The sequence below is a fragment of the Rana temporaria genome, chromosome 9 (assembly GCF_905171775.1).
Source record: "Rana temporaria chromosome 9, aRanTem1.1, whole genome shotgun sequence".
In the NCBI taxonomy this organism is placed as follows: Eukaryota; Metazoa; Chordata; class Amphibia; order Anura; family Ranidae; genus Rana; species Rana temporaria.
The window spans coordinates 95,128,867-95,152,129 of record NC_053497.1 but is presented as its reverse complement, the minus strand read 5'-3'; the positions used below and the strand labels follow the sequence as shown (position 1 = coordinate 95,152,129).

Below are 23,263 nucleotides of genomic sequence, written 5' to 3'. Positions count from 1 at the left end.
TACTGAATCCCCTGGGTTTACCAGAAGATAGGCCCTCGAAGACTAGGTCAATCTAAGCGTAGGTATCATTTGGTCCCCATACAGCAGGGGTGTCAAACTCTATTTCATTTTGGGCCGCATCGGCATTATGATTGTCCTCAAACGGGCCGCTTGTATCTGTAAGATTAGATGTCCAGCGCATCTTCTCCCCTTACATTAGATGTCAAGAGCCTCCCCACTGTCAGAAGTTGAGTGCGACACCTGTGCCATACAGTATTACCCAATACATCAGACTGCCTCATCCACCAGTGGCACTTTTAGCAATTGTCAGAATGCAAAAAGCCCTACTTCATCTGAAAAGGATGTCCTCTGGAGCTTTTTGTGATTTCACATGCTGCTGGTCACACAGCTTCTTTTGCACAATTTCTGTATATGATGTTTTAAACACAAGTCTTTGATAACTTGCTACATTGGAGTTCCCCCCCCCCCCCCTCCCCTCCTCTGGCGTCTGATTGCCAAATGTGCCATTGGAAGCAGATGATGCGGTGTGGTTCATTCTGTATTTTGTATGGGGATTGTATGATGCATATACTTAAAATTTCCTCTTTCCTTTCCTCTGCTAAGCCTAGGATTCAATTGTGGTAGTGTTGCCTCACTTTAATGGTCATAGAAGTCCCATTATTGATGCAGAAATTTCATGGCAACACATTTGCACCTTGGGATTTTCTTTGAATAGGGTGGTGGAGGACTTTATTTTATTTTTGAGGAGCAGATTTCATTATAGTTGTTTGAACTTTATTGTTGACGAATGTTATTCTTGCTGCACTATTGCATTTGTACTGTGTGTTTTGTGTTTGCGTTTTTATCGTCACTAATGGTAATATGTTGCATATATATGCATGAGTATTCTACTACTGCTACATTTTTCACATATACACTAGTTCTGCTTTCTTTTTTTTTTTTTTCTTCTTCAGAGCTTGCTGACCCATGGGGTCTTTTGTTCCACTAACAGTTTTTCAGTTCCATCATAAAGAAGGCATTTAACTTGAAGCAGCTGTAAAGACGTAATTTTTTCCCTAAAACAATAAGCATGTTATTGTTACTTGGTCTGTGCAGTTTCCTCCTCGCACGATTTGCTTGACAGCAGCAGGAACCAACAGCTCCCACTGCTATCCTGTGAGGAGAGGAACAGAAACCAGCGCTACTGCAAAGGGACATAGCGCTGGATCGAGAGAAGACATGGGTAAGGGATACAACTACTGGGGCAATTTTTTTACTTTAATGCATAGAATGCATTATGGTGAAAAGTTTTCCTTTAGAACCACTCTAAGGGCTCGACAGCTTCGTATGACCTAAAAGTTTGTCATTGGCAATTTTTCACTTTTCTGTGGTCCACAAATTTTATAAGTTTTGTAGCTCTTTTCTTCAAACTTGCCTTGGTTCTAAGAATATTCCCTAAGGCCTCACACTATTTCTGAGTCTTCTTTATCTCAGTCATTGAATACCTTAACAATCTGCTGTGGTGGGAACAGATCACTCTGACTTTGGCTTCTAAGGTTTGAATCGTGCTGTAGATTTTCAAATGGAATCTAATCACTGAGAAGTCATCGCTGATTCCGTCATGTCGTTTGTAGTATTTGTGCTCCTTCTCTTGGATACCCTTCAGAATAAGGGCTTCCTGTCCAAGGAGCAGTTGATCAAGCTTGAAATGTTTAAAAATGTATTTAATTATGCTTTTTCACAGCGATTTTATCAGTTGGCCTTGTGCTCTGCTTTTTGGTAGATGCCCTAGAACATGGTATGAGACAAATTTTCAGAATGGCTCTAATCCCTATTCACATGCACACAATCTTATGGCTAAGAGCTTGAGCAGCTGAAGCTGCCTGTGTGCTTCACACATGTGCCTTTCCAAGGAAGATGGTCTGTCTGGTGAGGCTCTTCAAAAACTCATCAAAGGTGGAAAAGTTTTTTACTTCCACAGTGGAAGGTCCTAAAACCACCCTCCTCAGGAGCCCCCTAGCACCTGACTCCTCTAACCAAGCTTCATTTGCAAAACCTTAGATCTGCCCTTCTTTTCAGCACAAGGCCAAAAATCCTTCTCCAAAGCCCACTTCACAATGAACTGGCACCCTCACTCCTAAGAGCCAGGGTTCAATCAGTGGTTTCAAAGGGGTACAAAATAGTTTAAAGTTCTACCACCCCCTGCTTTTTTTTGTTTTCTAAAACTGCTCAAGGACAGTCAGATTTGCAGAATGTCCTAAACCACCACTTGTTCCAGGGAGTTGCTGTGCCAGTACTGCCACAAAACGGGTTCACAATATGTTACTCAAACCTGTTCACAGAATCAAATCCCAAGGTGCATTAGTCTTGCTTTGGATTTAAAATCCCTCAACAAATTTAATCAATTTCCAAAAATTTCATGGAATCTGCAAGGTCAGCAATTGCCTCTCTGAGACAAAGGGAATATATGGCATTTGTGGACATTCAATATGCCCATCTCCATGTTCCCACATACCCACCTCATCAGCGCTTTTAAATTGGGAGACAACCACTTTCAGTTTATTGCACTGCACTTCTGCCTATCCTCTTCTCCCAGAGTGTTGACAAAGCTCTTGGCACCTCTGCTTGTCCTTAGAAATCAGGGCATCCAAATCACAGACTATCTAGATGACCCTCTTCTAAAGCACTCCTATCTCTTCTGATTATCAGAATATGTCCACAGGACAATTGAGATGCTTTTGGCCTTTTTCTGGGTGATCAATCTTAACATCTAACCTCCAGCCTTTGCTTCCCCTTGGATATGGTCCTGGACACTTCTAAAGCAGAGATCTTTCTCCCGGAAAAGAAAGCTCTTTCTCAAAGTGCACATGTTCAAGAATTGATCCCAAATACCTCCCATATTGAGATTCTCCATGAGATTTAGAGGTCCAATGGTATTTTCCTTTTTGAAGCAGTACAATTTGCCCAGTTTCATTCAAGAACTCTCCAAAAAAACTCTTGTCAACCTGGAAAAAGAAGGCTCCTTTTCGGTTCACCAATGCTTCTGTCTAGCCAAGCAAGGATTTCCTGTCCTGGTGGATCACCACCCCATACCTATCACTGAAAAGGTATCCCAGTAGATGCAAGTCTCTCAGGCTGGGAGAAGTGTTCTACTCTCTTAATAGCCCAAGGAACATGGTCACTGAGGGAAACCAAGCTCCCCATCAACATCTTGGTGTTCATTTCAGTCAGGTTGGCATTGCACCACTGACAAGAAAAAATGACTTAAAGAGCAGTAATGTATACATAAACAAATAAATAAAAATAAACCATATAGGATATATGATGTGGAAAATATCCTCTGTGCATCTACGCGTTTCGCCTTTGGGCTTTCTCAGGACGAGCAGAGGAAATTTAGCAGTAGAAAAAATGTATATTTCATTATCTAGAATGAGACATATATTAACAAATGTATCAAAAACAGTTTTAATGGTTTTTAAAATATTAAAATAAACATGTGCAAAAAGTCTCCATAAATACCAAAACGGACGCCGGCCCTCCAATTTGCCACAAAACACTTTGAGTCGCATATGCCAGACCGATTTGTTTAAACAAAGTTCCAAAACAAGTGGGAAATGTATCCAAGAGACCCTAAAAAGAAAAATGTATATAGTGAAAAGGAGAGAAGAGATGAATAAAGAAAAATAGATATACACCGAGTATGATGACATAACCTAAAAGAGAGAATGACCCTGTCTATGTTGGCAGATATATATATATATATATATATAAAAAAAATTTTTTTTTTTTCTACATAGAAAAGAAAGGGAAGAAATGACAATTCTATCTGCCACTAATAGTTTAGAGAAACAAAGTGATTGCTAAATTGATTATAAATAAAAGAAAATAAATAAATACCTAGTATTGAGCCAATGAACATTAATATCGGGGCAGGAAGGAGGAGGTGTAGTCAGGACAAATATATGTCCAATATACCACATCCAGGTATATCAGCCTGGATCACAAAAAAACTCAACAGACCAGCAGCCAATGGAATCTCGGCAGAGGAGATACCTAAAAATCAGTAAATAAAGTCAGGTCTAAACAAGAACAGATGGCTCAAACAGGGAGAGAGAGGAATTGTATAAAGTAAAAGTACTTGGCCAAAAGTAAAACGAGCGTTGTGATCCCCGGGGGATAGCCTGTGCTATACACTAGGCTTCAGGCAAGAGCCTGCATTAAATAGCTGACAGGAGGAGTGACGTCCGACGTGGTGACGTCATCAGCATGCGCCGTATCAATAAACAGGCGCATAAACATTCAGTGTGGGACTGGGCAGGGAGACGGCGCGATGACGTAGTCACGCTGGTCTCCGCGAATAAGATGGCAACAGGCGGACTCTTCCACGACCGGTGACGCCCACATCAAAGAGGAAAAGGGGGCGGACACCCGGGGGATAGGGCCGGAGCATGTTATTGGCCAGTGTAAACAAGACATAAGCGTCATATTAGACACACATCAAAGGCAAAGCCATATAGCGGCTGACAGCCAGAGCGCAGGCAGATCGTGACACAATTGCCCTAGTATGATTAGACCGGATAGCACGAAGAAGGGACAGGGAAAAAGGAGAAAGGGGAGAAAAAGAGAGAACGGCAAAGGAAAATAAAAATTAGGAAAATAATAATGCATTGGGAACAAAAGGCCACAAGGTGGCAGGCTTGATACAAGTGGAATAGGCATGGAGCAACTGAACGTCCCCGGCATCCACATGATAGTGATCTATTCCCTAATTGACAATGACAAATAAAGATATTATATATATATGATGTTTACTATTTACTATTATTACTATCTTTATTTGTCATTGTCAATTAGGGAATAGATCACTTTATAAAATACTTTTTTTTCTAATATATTTGTTTTTATTTACTTTTAATTTGCATGTGTTTTATGTCTCCGTGTGTACTGGGTCACAGTGGGTCAGTTCAGTTGCCGGGGAAATTTACTTTGTTTTTACATTGGTATCTTCCTGCATGCATTATCAGTAAAATTGTAATGTGTTAACAAAACAGACAAGGTTCTTTTATTAAATTTTTTTATTTTTTCTTGTCTAGCTTTTCAATGAGATGATCCAGGAGCATAGTTATAACTTTGATCGATCATCACCAACGTTCAGTGGTATAAAAGAGCTTGCAAGACGTTTTGCTTTAACCTTTGGACTCGATCAGCTTAAAACAAGAGAAGCCATTGCAATGTTGCACAAGTAATTACACTTTTTGGTTTTAGTGCTGTAGATTGATGAACGGTAATGTTACTCTTAAAAAAAATATAAAGGAATTTTATTGCAGCCCTGAACAGATTTGTTTGTGCCCTTACAGCTCATTGAAAAAATGCTTCACCCCCCCCCCCTGGAAAAGTGATAATATTTATAGCAATTGACTTATGCATACCTGCATGTCTTTGGTATATCATGGATTAAGCCGAGTGTGAAAAGCAATAGATTTACTAAAAAAAATTAGATACACCTGCGCTGCTATCAATAAACTATAAAGTCACACGCAGTATTAGACTTTTACTTTAGGAGCTCCTAAAAAACCCCCGTGAAATGACTAAAACACAGAAATAATTGATAACTGTGTAGCGCTTTTCTATAACAATTAATTTATACATCAATTAAAATGTCATTTACCCCACACCCCCATGCCCTCCTCCCCCTTCTTTTCTGTTATCCTCCTTCCTCTCCCCATTTCCCTTGCTTTTCCATTTCTTCCATTCCTCTGCCCCTTTGTTTTTTTTTTGTTTTTAAAGGGTAAATTTTATTGTACATACCAACAGTATTACACAAAGGCATCTTACAGTACACATTTTCATACAGTATAACCAAGGCACATTGGTAACACAAAAATTTCAAAACCATGTGTTCACCACAAGTACATAATATTTTGAACGAAAACAAATTCAGTCATCTAACAGTAGAAAAAAAAAAAAAAACAGTGAAACAACCTCCATATCCCTCACATATAACTTCCATTGAGTAACACCACCTCATATAGATCCTCCACCCAACACTCCATCCGCTCCGTACCCACACCACACACCACCACATTTTTTTTGTTTTTAATGTGGTGATTAGACTTTTTTTCCTTTTTTAGCAGTTGATTTTTTTTTGTTGCATTAAATATGCACTACTTCTTTTTTTTTTTTTTTTTTTACCATTCATTGTTTTTACTCCCGCCCCATTGTTTTTTCATTCACCTGTCCCTTAATCTATTTTAAGTGGTTTACCTAAACCAACATTGAGGCTGCTGATGATGGTAGATATTCCCCTGCCACCAGCAGACCCCCACCTTCAAAGTTAAGCTAGACGGCAGGGCAAAACACTTTGGGGGTGTGGCCTGGTTGAATTGAGTTGAGGCTGCTTTTACCCATTAACCATTTGGGCTGCTGTGCAGTGGCAGGGCTATTTCTTTATGTTTCTACAGTGTGCTTTGGGTCTGTATGAACCTTTCCCCAGCCTACACCCTCACTAGTCGGCATCCAATTCATCAGACCTGACAGCCTGAGTAGGGCCCACCTCCCTAAGTATTTATTGTGGGTCACAGTGTTGGTCGCTTGGTTATGTTGGAGGAAGTACATCAACAATTTTAGAGTTTTTATATATTGGCATTTTTAAAATTGGAAGGTAACAAATAAATAGGCACACATAGAAATTATGGGGGGGCTGGCTAGCTACTGTAAAGAAGAACTTAGGAGGCTGAAAAGTTTTGTGTGCGTGTCCTTCTTTTTTTTTTTTTTTTTTTTTTTTTTTGCAGGGATTCACTTACTACCACATGCTTTTTAATGACCTTATATTGATCCTAAAATGTTGGGCTAGTAAAACTGACATAAATCTATTGCATTACAGATTTCATCGTCTGCTATTAATAATGTGAACATTTCTTTCAGGGATGGTATTGAATTTGCCTTTAAAGAGCCAAGCCCACAAGGAGAAGTTCATCCACCACTAAACATGGCCTTCCTTGATATTTTGAGTGAGTTCTCTTCAAAGCTGTTAAGACAGGACAAGAAAACAGTGTAAGTAATTATTAGAACCTCTGCATTCTAAATGGGCTTCTCCTGACCTGTTGAATGATTACATTTTTTTTAAGTAGTAATACATTATTTATGGAGCAGTTCATAAATGCTTTGCCAGTGTAACCTAAATTTGTCACCTGGTTTATAGGATATGTGTAGCATGTCGTGTTCATAGTCATCACATCTATGAGAGGTCTAGAGAACAAAGTAGAGGAGTGGAACGAACCAAAGCAATTGTATAATTGTGTTGCTAAGCCTGTAGAATGTTCAAGAGGACTTTGTTGTTACAATTGGCTTGTGTCACTTTTTCCATTTATGCTTATATATGTAATTTGTTTGTTATATAAATTGGCATTGAGGATTTTATTTTTGTTTTTTTTTAGATACGCGTACCTGGAAAAGTTCATGACATTTCAAATGTCCCTTCGACGAGAAGATGTCTGGTTACCACTTATGTCTTACCGAAACTCCTTATTAGCTGGAGGTGACGATGACACTTTATCTGTCATGAGTGGAATGAGTGGTCGTGGTGGTTCTCTGAGGAGTAAAAAAGCAAAACCAGCAACCGCCAAGCGGAAATTACCAGAAGGTAATCCTTTTGTTAATTTGTCAAATTTGTAGTTTGTCTGCCATACATTTTGTGTTCCTAAAGATGATCTTTACTTTTCTTAAAGCTGAAGAGAGTAGTAGCAGTGATAGCATGTGGCTAAGTCGGGAGCAGTCGATGAATACTCCAGTCATGATGCAAGCACCACAGCTCACGTCCACGATTATGAGAGATCCCAAGAGATTAAGGCCGGAAGAGAGTTATATGCCAGTTTATCCGATGCAGCATGAGCACCACCAACACCCTATTGATTACAAGTAGGTGTTTGTCTTTATACTTTGATCGAATTTCAGGGCATGTAGAATGTAATAAAGACAAAGGATAATAACATTCCTAACTTTCAATGTGTTCAGTACGCAGGTAACGTGGATGCTTGCTCAGCGACAGCAGGAAGAAGCTGCAAGGCAACAGCAAGAGAGAGCAGCTATGAACTTTGTGAAGTTGAGGACTAATCTACAGCATGCCATGTAAGAAAATATGTATACATTGCCTTATCATGCTAGGTTTTTAATCGGGTGACTAAAATTGTGTGTATTAAATAACATTTCTAGAAAAAGCCTGCATATTACAGAAAGTAATGTTGTAGTTCAGATTAAAATGTTTGTGTCATGCATTTATGGTGGCTCAAAAATCTTTTCAGGAGATGACTGCATTAACCTACCTAACTTCATTTACTTGGTACTAAATGGTTAAAAAAATCTTTAGTCTCCGTGCACACAAAGCATTTTTACAGCTGCTTTTACCAGCATCAGGCATTTATATTAAAAAAAAAATTGCAGCTTAAAAACGACTCGTCATGTATATCTATGGACTCATGTACACACAGGCTTTTAGGTGCTGTAAATGGCATAGGTATTTTTAAGCTGCAATAAAACCCCAGGGCCAGTGCGTTCTGAGGACCGGTGTGGCAGCTGTCAAAACGTCTGACCCTGCTAAAGACTGCTTAACGCTGGATTTTTTTTGACAAAAATCAATGGTTCCATAGGCGAGCCATCTTGACTGATCCGACTTTCGGCCCATCGATTTGAATAGAAGTCGCATCCAAGTCAGTTCATGATGATCTGACTTGTGGTGCGTCTTGAAGGGGCACCTCAGGATAAAAAAACAACGTAGGATCCCCCCAAGAGCCTTCCAGGAAAAAGCATTTAAAAAAAGTTATACATTTATTTGCATTTTTATGGGTGAAATAAGTATTTGACCCCTTTGCAAAACATGACATAGTACTTGGGAGCAAAACCCTTTTTGGCAATCGGAGGTCAGACGTTTATTGTAGTTGGCCACCAGGTTTGCACACATCTCAGGAGGGATTTTGTCCCACTCCTCTTTGCAGGTCCTTTCCAAGTCATTAAGGTTTTAAGGCTGACGTTTAGTAACTCGAACCTTCAGCTCCCCCCCACATATTTTCTATGGATTAAGGTCTAAAAAACTGTCCCAGGCCACTCTAGGATTTTTAATATGTGCTTCTTCTTGAGCCACTCCTTTGTTGGCTTGCCCTTCCCTTGTGTTTTGGGTCATTGTAATGCTAGAATATCCATCCGCAACTCTTTTTCATTGCCCTGACTGAGAGGAGGTTCTCACCCAAGATTTGACGGTACATGGCCCCATCCATTATCCCTTTTGATGCAGTAAAGTTGTCCTATTCCCTTAGCAGAAAAACACCCCCAAAGCATAATGTTTTCACCTCCATGTTTACGGGTGGGAGTGGTGTTCTTGGGGTCAAAGGCAGCATTCCTCCTCTTCCAAATATGGCGAGTTAAGTTGATGCAAAAGAACTTTTTTTTGGCCTCATCTGAGCACAACACTTTCACCCAGTTCTCCTCTAAATCATTTAGATGATCATTAGCAAACTTCAGACGGGCCTGTACATGTACTTTCTTGAGCAGGGGGACCTTGCGTGCTCTGTAGGATTTCAGTTTTTCACGGCGTAGTGTGTTGCCAATTGTTTTCTTGGTGACTATAGTACAACTGCCTTGAAATCATTGACAAGATTCTCCCCTTTAGTCCGGACATTCTCGTGATCCTTAAGACTCCATGAAGCAAGATCTTGCATGGAGCCCCAGACCAAGGGAGATTGACAGTTATTTGCAAATAATCACACCAACTGTTGTCACCTTCTCGCCAAGCTGATTGGCGATGGTCTTGTAGCCCATTCCAGTCTTGTTAGGACTACAATCTTGTCCCTGACATCCTTGGACAGCTCTTTGGTCTTGGCCATGGTGGAGAGATTGGAATCTTATTTCTTCTGTGGACATGTGTCTTTTACACAGGCAACAAGCTGAGATTTGGCGCACTCCCTTTAAGACGGGCTGCATGTGTGTGTTGTTTGATACAAAAAAAAGTTGTTGATCCGCCAGTTTGTGAAAGAGGTCTTCTTTTACTATGGACTTGCCTTCTACTTTTATTTATTTTATTTGCAAGCTGTCCCCTAGGGGGGACCCTCCTCTTTATTTTACATATTGGGCTGTACTTTAGCTAATGTTTCAGGTGCTGGGCACTGTTTGTGCCAAGACTGCCATTTTTAAATTTCCTTCTTTCTTCATTCATCTTTTTTTCCTACTTGATGATCCAGCATTGTGAAAAGAAGCACTTTAACTAATCAGCATCTGCCTGTGTTTTTATTTTTTCCCTTATGTTGGATCTCTGGTGAAGCAGTTTTCTTCCAGTAAGCACTTCATGCAGTCTTGTTTCTGCTTACAGTGACTGGCCAATTTCCTTGGCCTGATACTTCTAGTACACCCTAAGCTCAACCAGTCAGGGGTTACCACATTTTTCTAACTTTTTCAGTACGTCTGTTGCCAATCGGGGCTGAATTTGGCTATGCAATCAGGGCTGAATTTGGCTAATACGCAAGGTCAAACTTGGGGCAGGGAAGGATTGTGCCTTCTGCGTTTCCACAGATCCCAATTGGTCTCACCTGTGCGTGCGTTCATTTCTAAGAACTGGTTCACACTTGTGCGATTAAAAAAATGCAGGTCAAAACTCATATGGAAGCACCTGCTCGGTGAACGGTGTCAGTGTTTTTTTATTTTATTACAATTTTTTTTAAACGGCCCTGTTGGGTGGAAGGCTTTGGTGAAATATCAGGGGCCTAAACCAACCCCTGAAGTCTCACTTTTGAGACAGAGAAAGGGCCTGAGGAAACACTCAGCTGTACTGCAGAATGAACAGGAGACAGAAGCCCTCAGTACCTTCGGGTTATCAATGATTTGTTTGTTTTGCTGTCGGCAACGACTATCAATTTGTGACTCTTACCCTTGGCCATGCTTGGCTATTATTGAGAGTATTGAAGAAGATCTTTGCACCAGTTGTGGGCATTCTTCACTTCCAAAGATTTCCAGTGATCACATCATCTTTTACTGCGAGAACATGCCTCTCTGGTCTTTGGACTCCGATATGTCAATCACATTGTAGACCTTGGAGGACCTCAGATTGATCATGAACATCGCCCAGGATAAGTTGTCAATATTGTACAGTCAAATTCAAGAAATTCACTCCCAGTATTTAAAAATTACTGCTCATCCTGGCAGTTACACAAGCCCAAGGCCCAGTGAGAAGACTGACTGTCTCAGAGAAGGCATGCTTACAGTGCAGGCCTCACACGCTGGACAGGGATGGCCAAAGGTCCGATTGTGGCCTGGTGGCTGTAAAATGCTCTGGACTGGGCTGACTCCACCTTTAAGACTGTTGTGTTGCACCCATATTTTGGGTGTGTTGTGGTGTGAAATTAACTTGTCTAATGAACTCCCCCACTGCACAGGCACCACATTCATTCGAAGATATTTGTGAATTGATAAACTGAAAAGGCTTGCCTGCCACCATGGCAGACTGTCTTGTTTTCAATTGAACACACATGCTGTGATCGACACACTCATAGGTCATTGATCCTTCCTCCAATTCTCGAACTGAAAATGTTGTTTTCGCTACACGTGTTGCATATCGCGGCACACAGAGTAGGAGCTTCTACCCGTTAACGAGCATACACAGTTTAAGGTTCAACATGCTGGTTATCTGTTTACTCGGCAACTTCATATTCTATATTGTGTAAAAAAAAAAAAAAGTTGTGCTAATATTGTGTCACACAAAATGTAATCTTCAGATGTAAAACGATCTTTTTAAAATATGTGCACAAAATTTGTTTAAAAAAATATGTGCGCTGCTTCTAAGAACTGAGCAGAGAGCCAGTGATTGTCAGGTCCGACATGATGGATCCCGACAGTTAAAGTCCGTTTTCTCCATAGTATGGACTGGCTCGGTGACATCAGCCTACAGCAGACTTTAGCCTGCTGTTGGCTAAATATGGGTCAGAGGAGTGCATAACTAAGTGCACTACTGTGACCCATGAGAAGTAGGGCCAAAAGAGCTTTGACCCTACTTTTCCTTTTAAGTGGAATTGCACAGATGATGGTTGAGGTTTTATTAGGACATACAGTAAAATGTAAAATTTCTTGTATTTGTAGTTTCAATGAACACCTTAAAGTGGACCTTTACCAAAAAAGAATTTGTGGGCAACTGAGCATGTGCAGCGAAGGGTGAAACTGTGTATTACTGGATTTTTAACAGTATATGCACTTATTTGCAATGTTTTACATAGCTATACTTTCAAAAGGGGCTAGCATAAAGTAAACTAGCAGGAGTTTATTTTCTGAATAAGTTCCATTTTAAAGTCTTGATGATTGTGATCCTATAGTCACATGGTTGACTTTTTATTTCCCCCCTTAATCAGACGGCGCAATCCAGGTTTAATGGAAGATGATGAAGAGCCTATTGTTGAGGATGTCATGATGTCTTCAGAGGGGAGAATTGAAGATCTTAATGAGGGCATGGACTTTGACACAATGGATATAGACTTGGTAAGTAGAGAGCGTTTGCTGTTTGTATATTTAATAGTAGGTATAGTGTTTAACTTTTAGTGACAAAATCCCCAATGGTAGTTTCCATAATGTGTTATTTTTAATTTTTTTGAGCAAATCTTACTGATAAGTTGACCATTTCTTCATGCTGTTGTATTATATTGTGCACTGTGGGGAGGAGCAGAAGCAATAGAAGATGGTGGTATTAGTTTAAAAGGCAACAGTTTGCCCTTACGGTGGCCACACTACGGCTTTAAAAAAAAAATGAAGAAACCACGGCACATTTATAAAGCATAGCAATGTGCTTGAGGGCTGATTCAGTAGCAGCAGAGTGGGGAACAAAATAAAAACTGGCAAGAGAGCACATTAACCTTATCTGTTATTCATGTGACCTGGCTCTTCAATCGGTGAGAACTCCCCAACAGATCGAAAGCTCCTTAACGTGGCTTTCATATTCTGAATAGGCTTTAAAAGGCAGATTGCGGTGTATCGCAAATGGCTACATCACCTCTCTGTTATGTTGTCTGGATATGTAGGAACCAGTGATATATGCTCTTGAAATTTTTTTTCTCATGGCTTAGAAAAATATTTTAACAGGATTCCAGGCAGATTTAAACGTTTAACATGCCTATATGCCTTTTCAAATCAGTTAGTGGAAAGTACTTGCAATTTGTCTTTATTGGCCTCTTGTATGTAGTCCCTTTTTTATAGCAGAACTCGGACTAGGTGAGAACATTTCAGTACTCCTGAGTCATTCTGGTTTGCTTATATGTGCATTTGCCATCAGGAGAAAAGATGACCTCAGTCTGCTCCTTTATTGTTAAAGGGGTTGTAAAGGTAAAAAATGTTCCCCTAAACAGCTTCCTTGATCTTAGTGCAGTCCTCCTTCACTTACCTCATCCTTTGATTTTGCTTTTAAATGTCCTAATTTCTTCTAAGAAATCCTCACTTCCTGTTCTTCTGTCTGTAACTCCACACAGTAATGCAAGGCTTTCTCCCTGGTGTGGAGTGTCGTGCTCGCCCCCTCCCTTGAGGGGGCGAGCAGGAGAGTCAGGAAGCCCACTAACACACAGCTTTTTTCTCTATCTGCAATGAAGAGAGCATCCTGACTCTCCTGCTTGCCCCCTCCCCCCTCAAGGGATTTGGCGAGCACGACACTCCACACCAGGGAGAAAGCCTTGCATTACTGTGTGGAACTACAGACACAAGAACAGGAAGCGAGGATTTCTCAGAAGAAATTAGGACATTTAAAAGCAAAATCGAAGTATGTGGTAAGTGAAGGAGGACTGCACTAAGGTAAAGGAAGCTATTTAGGGAAAAAAAAACAATTCCTTTACAACCACTTTAAGTTGCAAACTAAGATCAGCAAAAGTGTAACTTCCACAGAAATCACAAACAGGGAAAAAATAAATGAAAAATTACCAGCAAAAATCGAATTGTTCCTGTGTAACAGTTCACGTTAAAAAGAGAGTTTTGTTTGCACACATTTGCAAATATATATGTAAATCACAGTGCCGTCAAGGCTCCTCTGTTTACTGCAGTCCTAACTCTACAGTTTTGTGAGTCTCCAAGCTGGAGTACATATAGCAATGGAAAGAACGGCACATTGCCTGGAGGCGCTCGCCCTTCCTTAAAGGCACAGCAATACATGAGACTCCCAACAAGAGCACAATAGCAGCTGAAGGTATTCAGTGCCTTCCTGCATAAAATTCAACCAACTGTACCATCAAGTGGCAACCACCCCAACCTATAATGAGCCTGGACGTAGGTACTGTGGCTTACACATATTTTCAAACTAAACCCTCTGTTTTTAACGTTGCTTGTTAGGAACAATTATACATTTTTTTTTTTTGCATGCTAGCTGGTATGTGTGCTGGGAAATTAGTTTGATGTGCGTTGCCCTTCCATGTGCACCTTTCTGCAAGGGCTAGTTGTAGATTGGGGTGGATGCCACTTGTTTGTACCTTCAATAGAGAAAGTGATGTCTAGCCCAGGGGTAGGAAACCTCGGCACTCCAGCTGTGGTGAAACTACAAATACCATCATGTCTCTGCCTCTAGGAGTCATGCCTGTGATTGTCACAGACTTGCAATGTCTCTGATGGGACTTGTAGTTTCACCACAGCTGGAGGGCCGAGGTTTGCCTACCCATGGTCTAGCCTTTGCTGTTCTGTGTAAATCTCAAGACTTGCTGGACAGTAGAACAAATCCTTTGGCAGATAACTGCTTCCATATGTGTCCTTCAGCTGTATATTTAGCAGTTTTGTGAACAGATTACAACAGTTCATTTTAATACAGGAAATAATATTTAACTACAATAATCAAATGTAGCTTTGTGAAAAAGTTTTGTGCTTTTTTTTTTTATATTTTATCCTGTGGCTTGCATAGTCCTCCTTCACTGCCCTCTCCCTCAGAGGACGTGTACTACTGTTAAGTGGGTGGGCAGTGTCTGATGTCACACACAGGAGGGATGTATATTCCCCTATCTGTATTCCTGCCTAACAGCCTGCACCTCTCCCCCATCTATAATTCGTGCTGTCCAGGTCCTGTAGCTGCTCTCCATCTCGAATAGTGATCTGTGTGTTTGATTCTGACAGTCTGCAGCCCTTCCCTATTTCAATCGCCTTTTGTCTTTAAGTGGTTGTATAGCCACTTGTCATGTTCCTACAATCCATTGTGTTGGGTAACAATTTATGTCCCACGGTATGTCCTTTAAAGAGGACATACAGTGGGGCATATATTGTTATCTAACAGAGTGGATTGTACTGAAATTACACTGTAATGTAAAAGCAGGAGAGGGGCTGGGGGGAAGAGGACAGAGGAGGGCTGCGGATGACAAAGGTATGTAAACTGACCATGGTGTCAGGGCTCAGCAGCCATGATAAACCATGGTCAGTTTGCAGGGAGGGAAGGCAGCATCAGCCAGATGATTCAGGTGATCAAAAGGGCCAAATTACACGGCACAAGTAATATGTTGTATAACATGCTTTAAAAGGAACAGGATCATATATATTTTTTTTTTTTTTAGAGTTACAAACACTTTAACCACTTCAGCCCCAGACCATATTGCTGGTCAATGACTGGGCCACTTTTTGCGATTCGGCACTGCGTCGCTTTAACTGACAATTGCGCGGTCATGCGACGTGGCTCCCAAACAAAATTGGCATTCTTTTTTTCCCACAAATAGAGCTTTCTATTGGTGGTATTTGATCACCTCTGCGGTTTTTAGTTTTGGCACTATAAACAAAAAATAGACAACAATTTTGAAAAAAAAAATGAATATTTTTTAGTGTAATAAATATCCCCAAAAATATATAATCCTCAGGTTAGGCCAATACGTATTCTTCCACATATTTTTCGTAAAAACAATTGCAATAAGCGTTTATTGCTTGGTTTGCACAAAAGTTATAGCGTCTACAAAATAGGGCATAGTTTTATGGCATTTTTATAAAAAAAATTTTTTTTTACTAGTAATGGCGGCGATCAGCGTTTTTTTTTTTTTTTTTTTTTTTTTTTTATCGGCGCTGTGACCTAATGGCAGACACATCGGACACTTTTGACACATTTTTGGACCATTGGCATTTTTATAGCGATCAGTGCTATAAAAATGCATTGATTACTATAAAAATGCCACTGGCAGGGAAGGGGTTAATTATGTTCCCTGTGTGTGTTCTAACTGAAGGGAGGGGGGTGGGACTGACTTGGGGAAATGACTGATCGCTGTTCATACATTGTATGAACAGACAATCTGGCATTTCTCCCCCTGACAGGACACACGGCTCCCGGTTCTCGCTGTGTAATGAGCGATCGCGGGTGATCGCGCCTGCCGGGCACACGTGCTGGGAACAGGGGGGCGCGCACACGCGCGCCTATTGGCTGATTCGCGAGATGACGTAATATTACATGATCTCGCGCAGCCGAGCCGACCTGCCGCCGTTAAAACAGCGGCGGCTGGTCGGCAAGCGGTTAAAGTCTTGCAGCTGCTCCCCTCCTAAGTTTTCGAACTACACTCCAGCTGACAGTCTGGCCATTCTGCAGCCCTTCCTAACCTTCTTTTGATATGGCTTATATATATCTCTCCCTGCAGATGTTTTTGCTCACATTATAACAAACTTTCTACAGCTTACAGTGGCTCTTCTGACCCTAATCCTTCTGGTAGGTGTCTGATTATTAGGTGGCAGCTTAAACACTTTGGGGAATAACATTCCCCATCTTTGTGCGCTGTAATTTTTATTAGTAAGGCGCTGCTGTCAACCTAGAGAATAGGGGCTGGGAATGCCATCCGAACATAAACTGACATGCAAGGATGTATGTATCAAGGAACATAAACTGACCATGACAAGGATGCATGGTCAGTGTGAAACTGGAACTCACAAAATCACCAGGTATTTTGTAGCAACCTGCTTAAAATAGAAAAGTTACAAGGCAACATTCATTAAGCAGTATGTATATTTGAGTGCATATTCATGTTTTAAATTTTAGAGGCAACAAACCATTTAAGTAGAGTGAAAATGGAATCTCCCTTTTTTATTTAGTCTGTGTTCCACTTGCCTGGTTTTATATAATACTAATCATGACAATTGTTTCCCTTTCTTTAGCCTCCATCTAAAAACAGGAGAGAGAGAACAGAACTTAAACCTGATTTCTTTGATCCTGCGTCAATCATGGATGAATCTGTAAGCCTTAAATACATAATACCTGCCATATTAAAGATAATGAAATAACATAGCAAAGGCTTTGATTGCTCATTTGTCTGCGATCGTAACTGGAAATTGACTTGTCTTACCCTGTCATAGAATTCTAATATACTGTTGCTATCTTCCCAATGGATTTGCCACACTGCATAGTGCATTTTCTAGTAGTAATTATTAGGCAGACAGATGTTGTGTAGCACAGATTTATTTTTTTAGTTTGTGGTTAATAGATGAGGTCATTTATCTAGCACTGAATTTGACAATAAACTTGTGGAGTGTATTGAAGCTGTAAACTCTGGGTATGTTTTTGAGGCCTTAACAATACTGTCAATTCTCTTAGGGAATACAAGTGAAAAGATCTCTGTCCCCCTAGAGATATTTGCTTAGGTTACCAGGTTAGACTGTCATGGTTTTTCAAACATTGGTGTGATCGATCTTGGCTTATTAGAGGCATGTAGCCCTCCTTATGCTAGAAGCTTACCAGTAGAACCATATATGCATATAATAGTAGCAATAAATGTGTTTATTGCATTAACCACCTTTTAGTTTTCAAAAGAAGTTGACTTTTCTGTACTTTTATTTTCGTACTATTACTGTATCAAATTGTTTGAATTTACTTAAAAAAATGAAAACCGACACAAAATTAAACGCAAACACAAGAAAAGTTTGTAAAAAACATCATTCACTTAGAAAAAACTTTTTCCACATTCATCGACTACATAGTTCTCTATAACAAACACTTGATGGCAGCATATCACATCTTCATAGATTCAGATCGTTGTTCAATAACACATTCCCATTGTTTTGTGTTAGTGGTTTGCTACTGCACTCTTTTTTTTTTTTTTTTTATCCCCTCTTTTTATTAATTTGAATTCATCATATCTGTCCACATCTCTTTCATATTCCTAACGCTCATTTTTTTTTCTCTCTAGGTTCTTGGGGTATCAATGTTTTAATACCAGTTCATCTATCAACTCTGTGGTGAAGTGTTTTTTTTAAATGGAAGAGGAAGTTTTTAATGACAAATTTGTGGTAGATACATTAAAATTCTGTACAGAATTTTCTCTAAGGAGAATTTGACATGCTTACCAAGATTAAGTGCATTGAAGGGCAGTTTTGAATGCCTGAAAAAATATAAAGGACAAGTAAACAGTTTGAAAATAAGCTACATTGTACCATTTTGGAGAAAATAATTTTTTTATTTATGTATTTTAATTTGTCCAGTTATAATGCATAGTTATACCATTTTTTTTTAAATAATCAAACTCCCATTAATGAATAATGTTTGTTCTCTTAACTCCAAACAAGAGCTGAAATCATAGCATTTATATTTATAATTCAGTATGGTTATGTATTAGTTTCTTGTATTTTGCAAAATGTATAAACTCACAAATTAGACTGATCGAATTCTTCTTTTTTTTTTTTTTACTTTTTTTTTTAAAGATATCAGTAGCCAAGACATGTTCATGTTATTTTAATAAAGGAGCCTTACACATTGCCTTTGTCCCCCCCCCCCCCCCCCAAAAAAAAACTGTCAGTGGGCAATTTGCTCTAAGGATATCCAAACATAACCACGCTTGCTCATTAATGACCTTTAAAGTTTGCTTGTCCTTTACCAAACTTGTAATGTTGTGAAATTCCTTCCAGTAGTGCCACTGTATTTTGTCTCCAAATAAAGAGAAGCTTATTGTAGTATGTTTGCATAAAAAAAAAAAAAAAAAAAAAACTTTAAACAGAAATTATACAGCTTATTAGAGTGTTGGGAATAGGGTTCTAAATTTTAAATAAAATGATATATAAATATATATATATAAATTGGTGCTGATTTTATAATTGCGCAATTTGTTTAGTTTTTTCTTACTTTTAAATTCCAACTTAAATTGAGGTTTCAGAAATATATTGAAAGTTTTAACAATGTTTAAAAAATAGTTGAAGCGGTAATAATCGCTTTGAAATGATTTTTAAATTTGTATTTTATATTGTTTTATCTATTTGTCTTTGCAAGCAGTCTTCAGGTTAAGTATACTTCCAGCAGGTTACAGTACATTTCCTGTATTTTTAAATTAGTTGAGAAACTAAGCAACACATGGCTTTATTCTATAAAAGCTTTGATCTACTCTTCATCCTTCACAGCCAGTTGTCAATATTTGCCATCCACCCCAACTCATTTTGCCCAGCTTAGGCAGCTAGACATAAAAAGTAAAAATTTTAAGTTATATTTCATGTGTATATTTTTTTTTTTTTTTTTTTGTCGGTTGTCTTCTTTTTTTTTTCCTCCTGAGGTTTAAGTCATTCCATGCCTTATTTTTGCAATACACAAACTTCTCTTGTGTAAAAAAAAAAAAAAAAACACAAAAAAATACTGCTGTCAAATTGTAATTATCACCTTTTAGGCTGAGGTAGCCAAAAACCATAAATTAACTAGAGACTTCTAAAATATAAGTTTTAAACCTCACAGTCTAACACAGAACCTGATACGTCTTGATTCATGTTGCATTAATAATCATGTCTGAAATGACTGCCTATTCTTCCTTCACACCACTGCATTTACTAGAACTGCTGAGAGGACTGTGTATATATGATTTTAAACTTAAGTCAGTTTCTTTCTTACTCTAGGCAGAGTATATCTTTGTGAAAGCAGTTCTTACAGCTTTGTTTTCAACCAGCTAAAATGTTTTATATATTTACCTAACCTGTTGTCCTCCACATTCTATTGTCCTCTGTACTGTTTTCTGATTTGTATTTATGTCTTGAGACAGTAACTTTTTGAATAAAAATAAACTACAGTATATGATTATGTTTTAATTCTATTTACTTTTCCTTTTTTCAGCAATTCTAGTTTTGCTTAAAAATAGCTATTTGTTTCTTTCCCCTCTCACCCTTATTTGTGTGCCATAATTGTATTTAAAGTGGTTGTAAACTCTTACATGTACCCACTGAAGTGACTGGCCTTTAGGTGATATACTTATATTTTCAGCCCTCTCTCCTCTACAGCCTCCTAAAGCACACATTTAAAACAGCATTTGTAAACTGCAGAAGGTGGGGGATCTGCTGTCTCACACTGCACATCATAGAGCACAGAGAGTGTAATCTGACGCGAGTGGAGGTAAATGACCCCCCAGGTTGCTGCCATACCCCCCCCCCCCCCCCCCCCCGGATTCTGAACTAAATAATGCTAACCCACAGCATTCTAGTTCATTGTGCTTTCATGTTTTTAAAGTCTGAAGCGAGCTTTGATTACTGCATATTGTTTTCGCTACTTATCCATACATATGCATCAAAGGACTTGCTACTGTTCCTATTTTATATGCCTTTGAATGTGGCATGGTTGCTGGTGCCAGGTGGGCTGGTCTGAGTATTTCAAGAACTGATCTACTGGGATTTTCACGCACACCCATCTCATGGATTTACAAAGAATGGTCCGAAAAAGAGAATCTCCAGTAAGCGGCAGTTGTGTGGATGAAAATGCCTTTTTTAGGTCAGAGGAGAATGGGCAGACTGATTGGAGATGATAGAAAGGCAACAGTAACTCAAATAACCACTAGTTACAACCAAGGTATGCACAGAATACCACCACTGAATACACAACACATTGAACCTTGATTCAGATGGGCTACAGTAGCAGAAGACCACGCCGGCAAGGTGGCTTGGCTGGTCAAACCGGCGTACCTGTACCCGAGCGCACCACCCATGATCACCGTGAAGAGATGCAGAACGGGGATCTACCTATGTAAACAAGGCAAATCCCTGTTCTGGCGGAGGGAGGGAAGACGGGTCAGCTGTTCCTAGTGATCGGGAACAGTGATCTCTCTCTACTCCTAGTCAGTCCGTCCCCCTGACAATTATAAACTCTTGATGTCACTTGGGGTCAGATTTGTCCACAGCAATCTCAGTCCTGCTAAAAATCGCTGATCCCCCACCATTGGCAGTTGCACCATTGCAAGAATAAAAAAAAAAAAGTCCCTAAATCTTTCCCCATTTGTTTTGTAGGCGCTATAAGTTTTGCACAAACCAATCAATATACGCTTATTGAGTTTTTTTTTTTTTAACCAAAAATATGTAGCAGAATACATATTGGCCTAAACTGATACATTTTTTTTTATTTTGTTTTGTACATGTATAATAGCAGAAAGTAAAAAAAAATATATATATTTTTAAATTGACAGGTTTTTCTATTTCTAGTGCAAAAAATAAAAAACAGAGGTAATCAAGTGGCACCAAAGGAAATCTCTATTTGTTGGGGGGGGGGGGGGGGGGAGAGGACATACATTTTATTTGGGTACTCTGTCACACGCCCACGCAATTGTCTGTTGAAGTGAGGCAGTGCCGTATTGCAAAAAAATGGCCTGGTCATTAAGGGGTTAAATTCTTCTGAGCCTGAAATGGTTAAACAGGATGGATCTATGCTTTTATGTTGTTTACCCCAAATTCTGACCCTGGTGTTGTGGTCTGCTGATGAAGCCCATCTGCTTCAAGGTTCGATGTTGATTGGTTGGTTGTAACGAGTGGTTATTTGAGTTACTGTTTCCCTTCTAACCTCTCCAACCAGTCTGCTCATTGTCTTTTGCAATCAACAAGGCATTTTTGTCCACACAACTGCCGCTCATTGGAGATTTTCTCTTTTTCGGACCATTCTTTGTAAAGCCTAGAAAGATGGTTGTGTGGGAAAATCCCAGTAGATGAGCAGCTTTTTAAATACTCAGACCAGCCCTATCTGGCACCAACAACCATGCCACATTCAAAGTCACTTAAATCTCCCTTCTGCCCCATTCTGATGCTCAGTTCGAACTTCAACATGTCTTCACCACATCTAGATGCTCAAGTGCATTGCTGCCATGTGATTGGCTGATTAGCAATTTGTGTTATCAAGCAATTGAACCTTGCCTAATTAAGTGGCCTGTGTTAAAAAAACTTACAACGCACTGTTCCAAATTATTACGCACAGTAAGTTTCAAAACGCGTTGTAGGTTGTAAAGAACGGAAAATTGTCATTTGTTGTGTTTGCAGCATGTTTACTGAAATCGAAAGCTATTTCAACTTTGAACATTTTAACTTTTTAAACATTTTAACAGATCACGTTACATTTTAACATAGGAACCCTTATTTGATAGCGGCTTCACAAGTCTTGCATCCATTAAACTTGTGAGTGTTTGGATAGTTTCTGTTTGAATTTGTTTGCAAGATGTCAGAATAGCCGCCTAGAGCTGCTGTTTAGATGTAAATTGCCTCCCACCCTCATAGATCTTTTGCTTGAGGATGTTTCAAAGGTTCTCAGTAGGATTGAGGTCAGGGGAGGATGGAGGCCACACCATGCCTTTCTCTCCTTTTTATCCCCATAGCAGCCAATGATGCAGAGGTATTCTTTGCAGCATGAGATGGTGCATTGTCATGCATGAAGATGGTTTTATTACGGAAAGCATAGTTCTTCCTTCTGTACCAGAGAAGGAAGTGGTTAGTCATGATCTCCACATACTTTGCAGAGGTTATCTTTACACTTTCGGGGATCCTAAAGTTGCCGACCAGCTCTCTTACCATGGTTCTTGCCCAAAACATGACTCCACCACCACCTTGCTGACGTCGCAGCCTTGCTGGAACAGGGTGGCTGTCCACCAACCATCCACTACTCCATCCATCTTGGACCATCCAGGGTTGCACGGCACTCATCAGTGAACAGGACTGTTTAAAAATGAGTCTTCATGTATTTTTCTGCCCAATGGAGTCGTTTCGGCTTGTGAGCATTGGTTAGTGGTGGCCAAATGGAAGGTTTATGCACTGTTGCAGGACTCTGGAGGACTCTACACCTTGATGTCCGTAGGACTCCAGAGGCACCAGCAGCTTCAAATATTTGTTTGCTGCTATGTAATAATGTTTTAGCAGCTGCTCTCTTGATCCAATGCATGGATCTGGCAGAAATCTTCCTCAATGTGCCTTTATCTGCACGAAACCCATCTGTGCTCTGAATCGGCCACAAATCTCTTAATAGTGCGATGATCACGTTTTAAGTTTTTGTGAAATATCTAAAGTTTTCCAACCTCCTCCAAGGCATTGAACTATTTCACTCTTCGGCAGCAGAGAGATCCTT

The 23,263-nt window shown here is 39.7% G+C and overlaps 1 protein-coding gene across 1 annotated transcript in view; it reads left to right on the top strand.

The window, feature by feature from the left end:
• Positions 1-19,986, top strand: part of STAG2 (stromal antigen 2) — a 120,837-nt gene extending 100,851 nt beyond the window's left edge. The window contains exons 28-35 of the mRNA XM_040323928.1: positions 5,073-5,221; positions 6,904-7,032; positions 7,416-7,621; positions 7,707-7,896; positions 7,993-8,106; positions 12,363-12,489; positions 17,086-17,163; positions 18,114-19,986. Of these exons, the coding sequence (XP_040179862.1) occupies positions 5,073-5,221; positions 6,904-7,032; positions 7,416-7,621; positions 7,707-7,896; positions 7,993-8,106; positions 12,363-12,489; positions 17,086-17,163; positions 18,114-18,137 (1,017 nt within the window). The 3' untranslated portion in view covers positions 18,138-19,986. The remainder of the gene's footprint in view (positions 1-5,072; positions 5,222-6,903; positions 7,033-7,415; positions 7,622-7,706; positions 7,897-7,992; positions 8,107-12,362; positions 12,490-17,085; positions 17,164-18,113) is intronic.
• Positions 19,987-23,263: the final 3,277 nt, after the last annotated feature.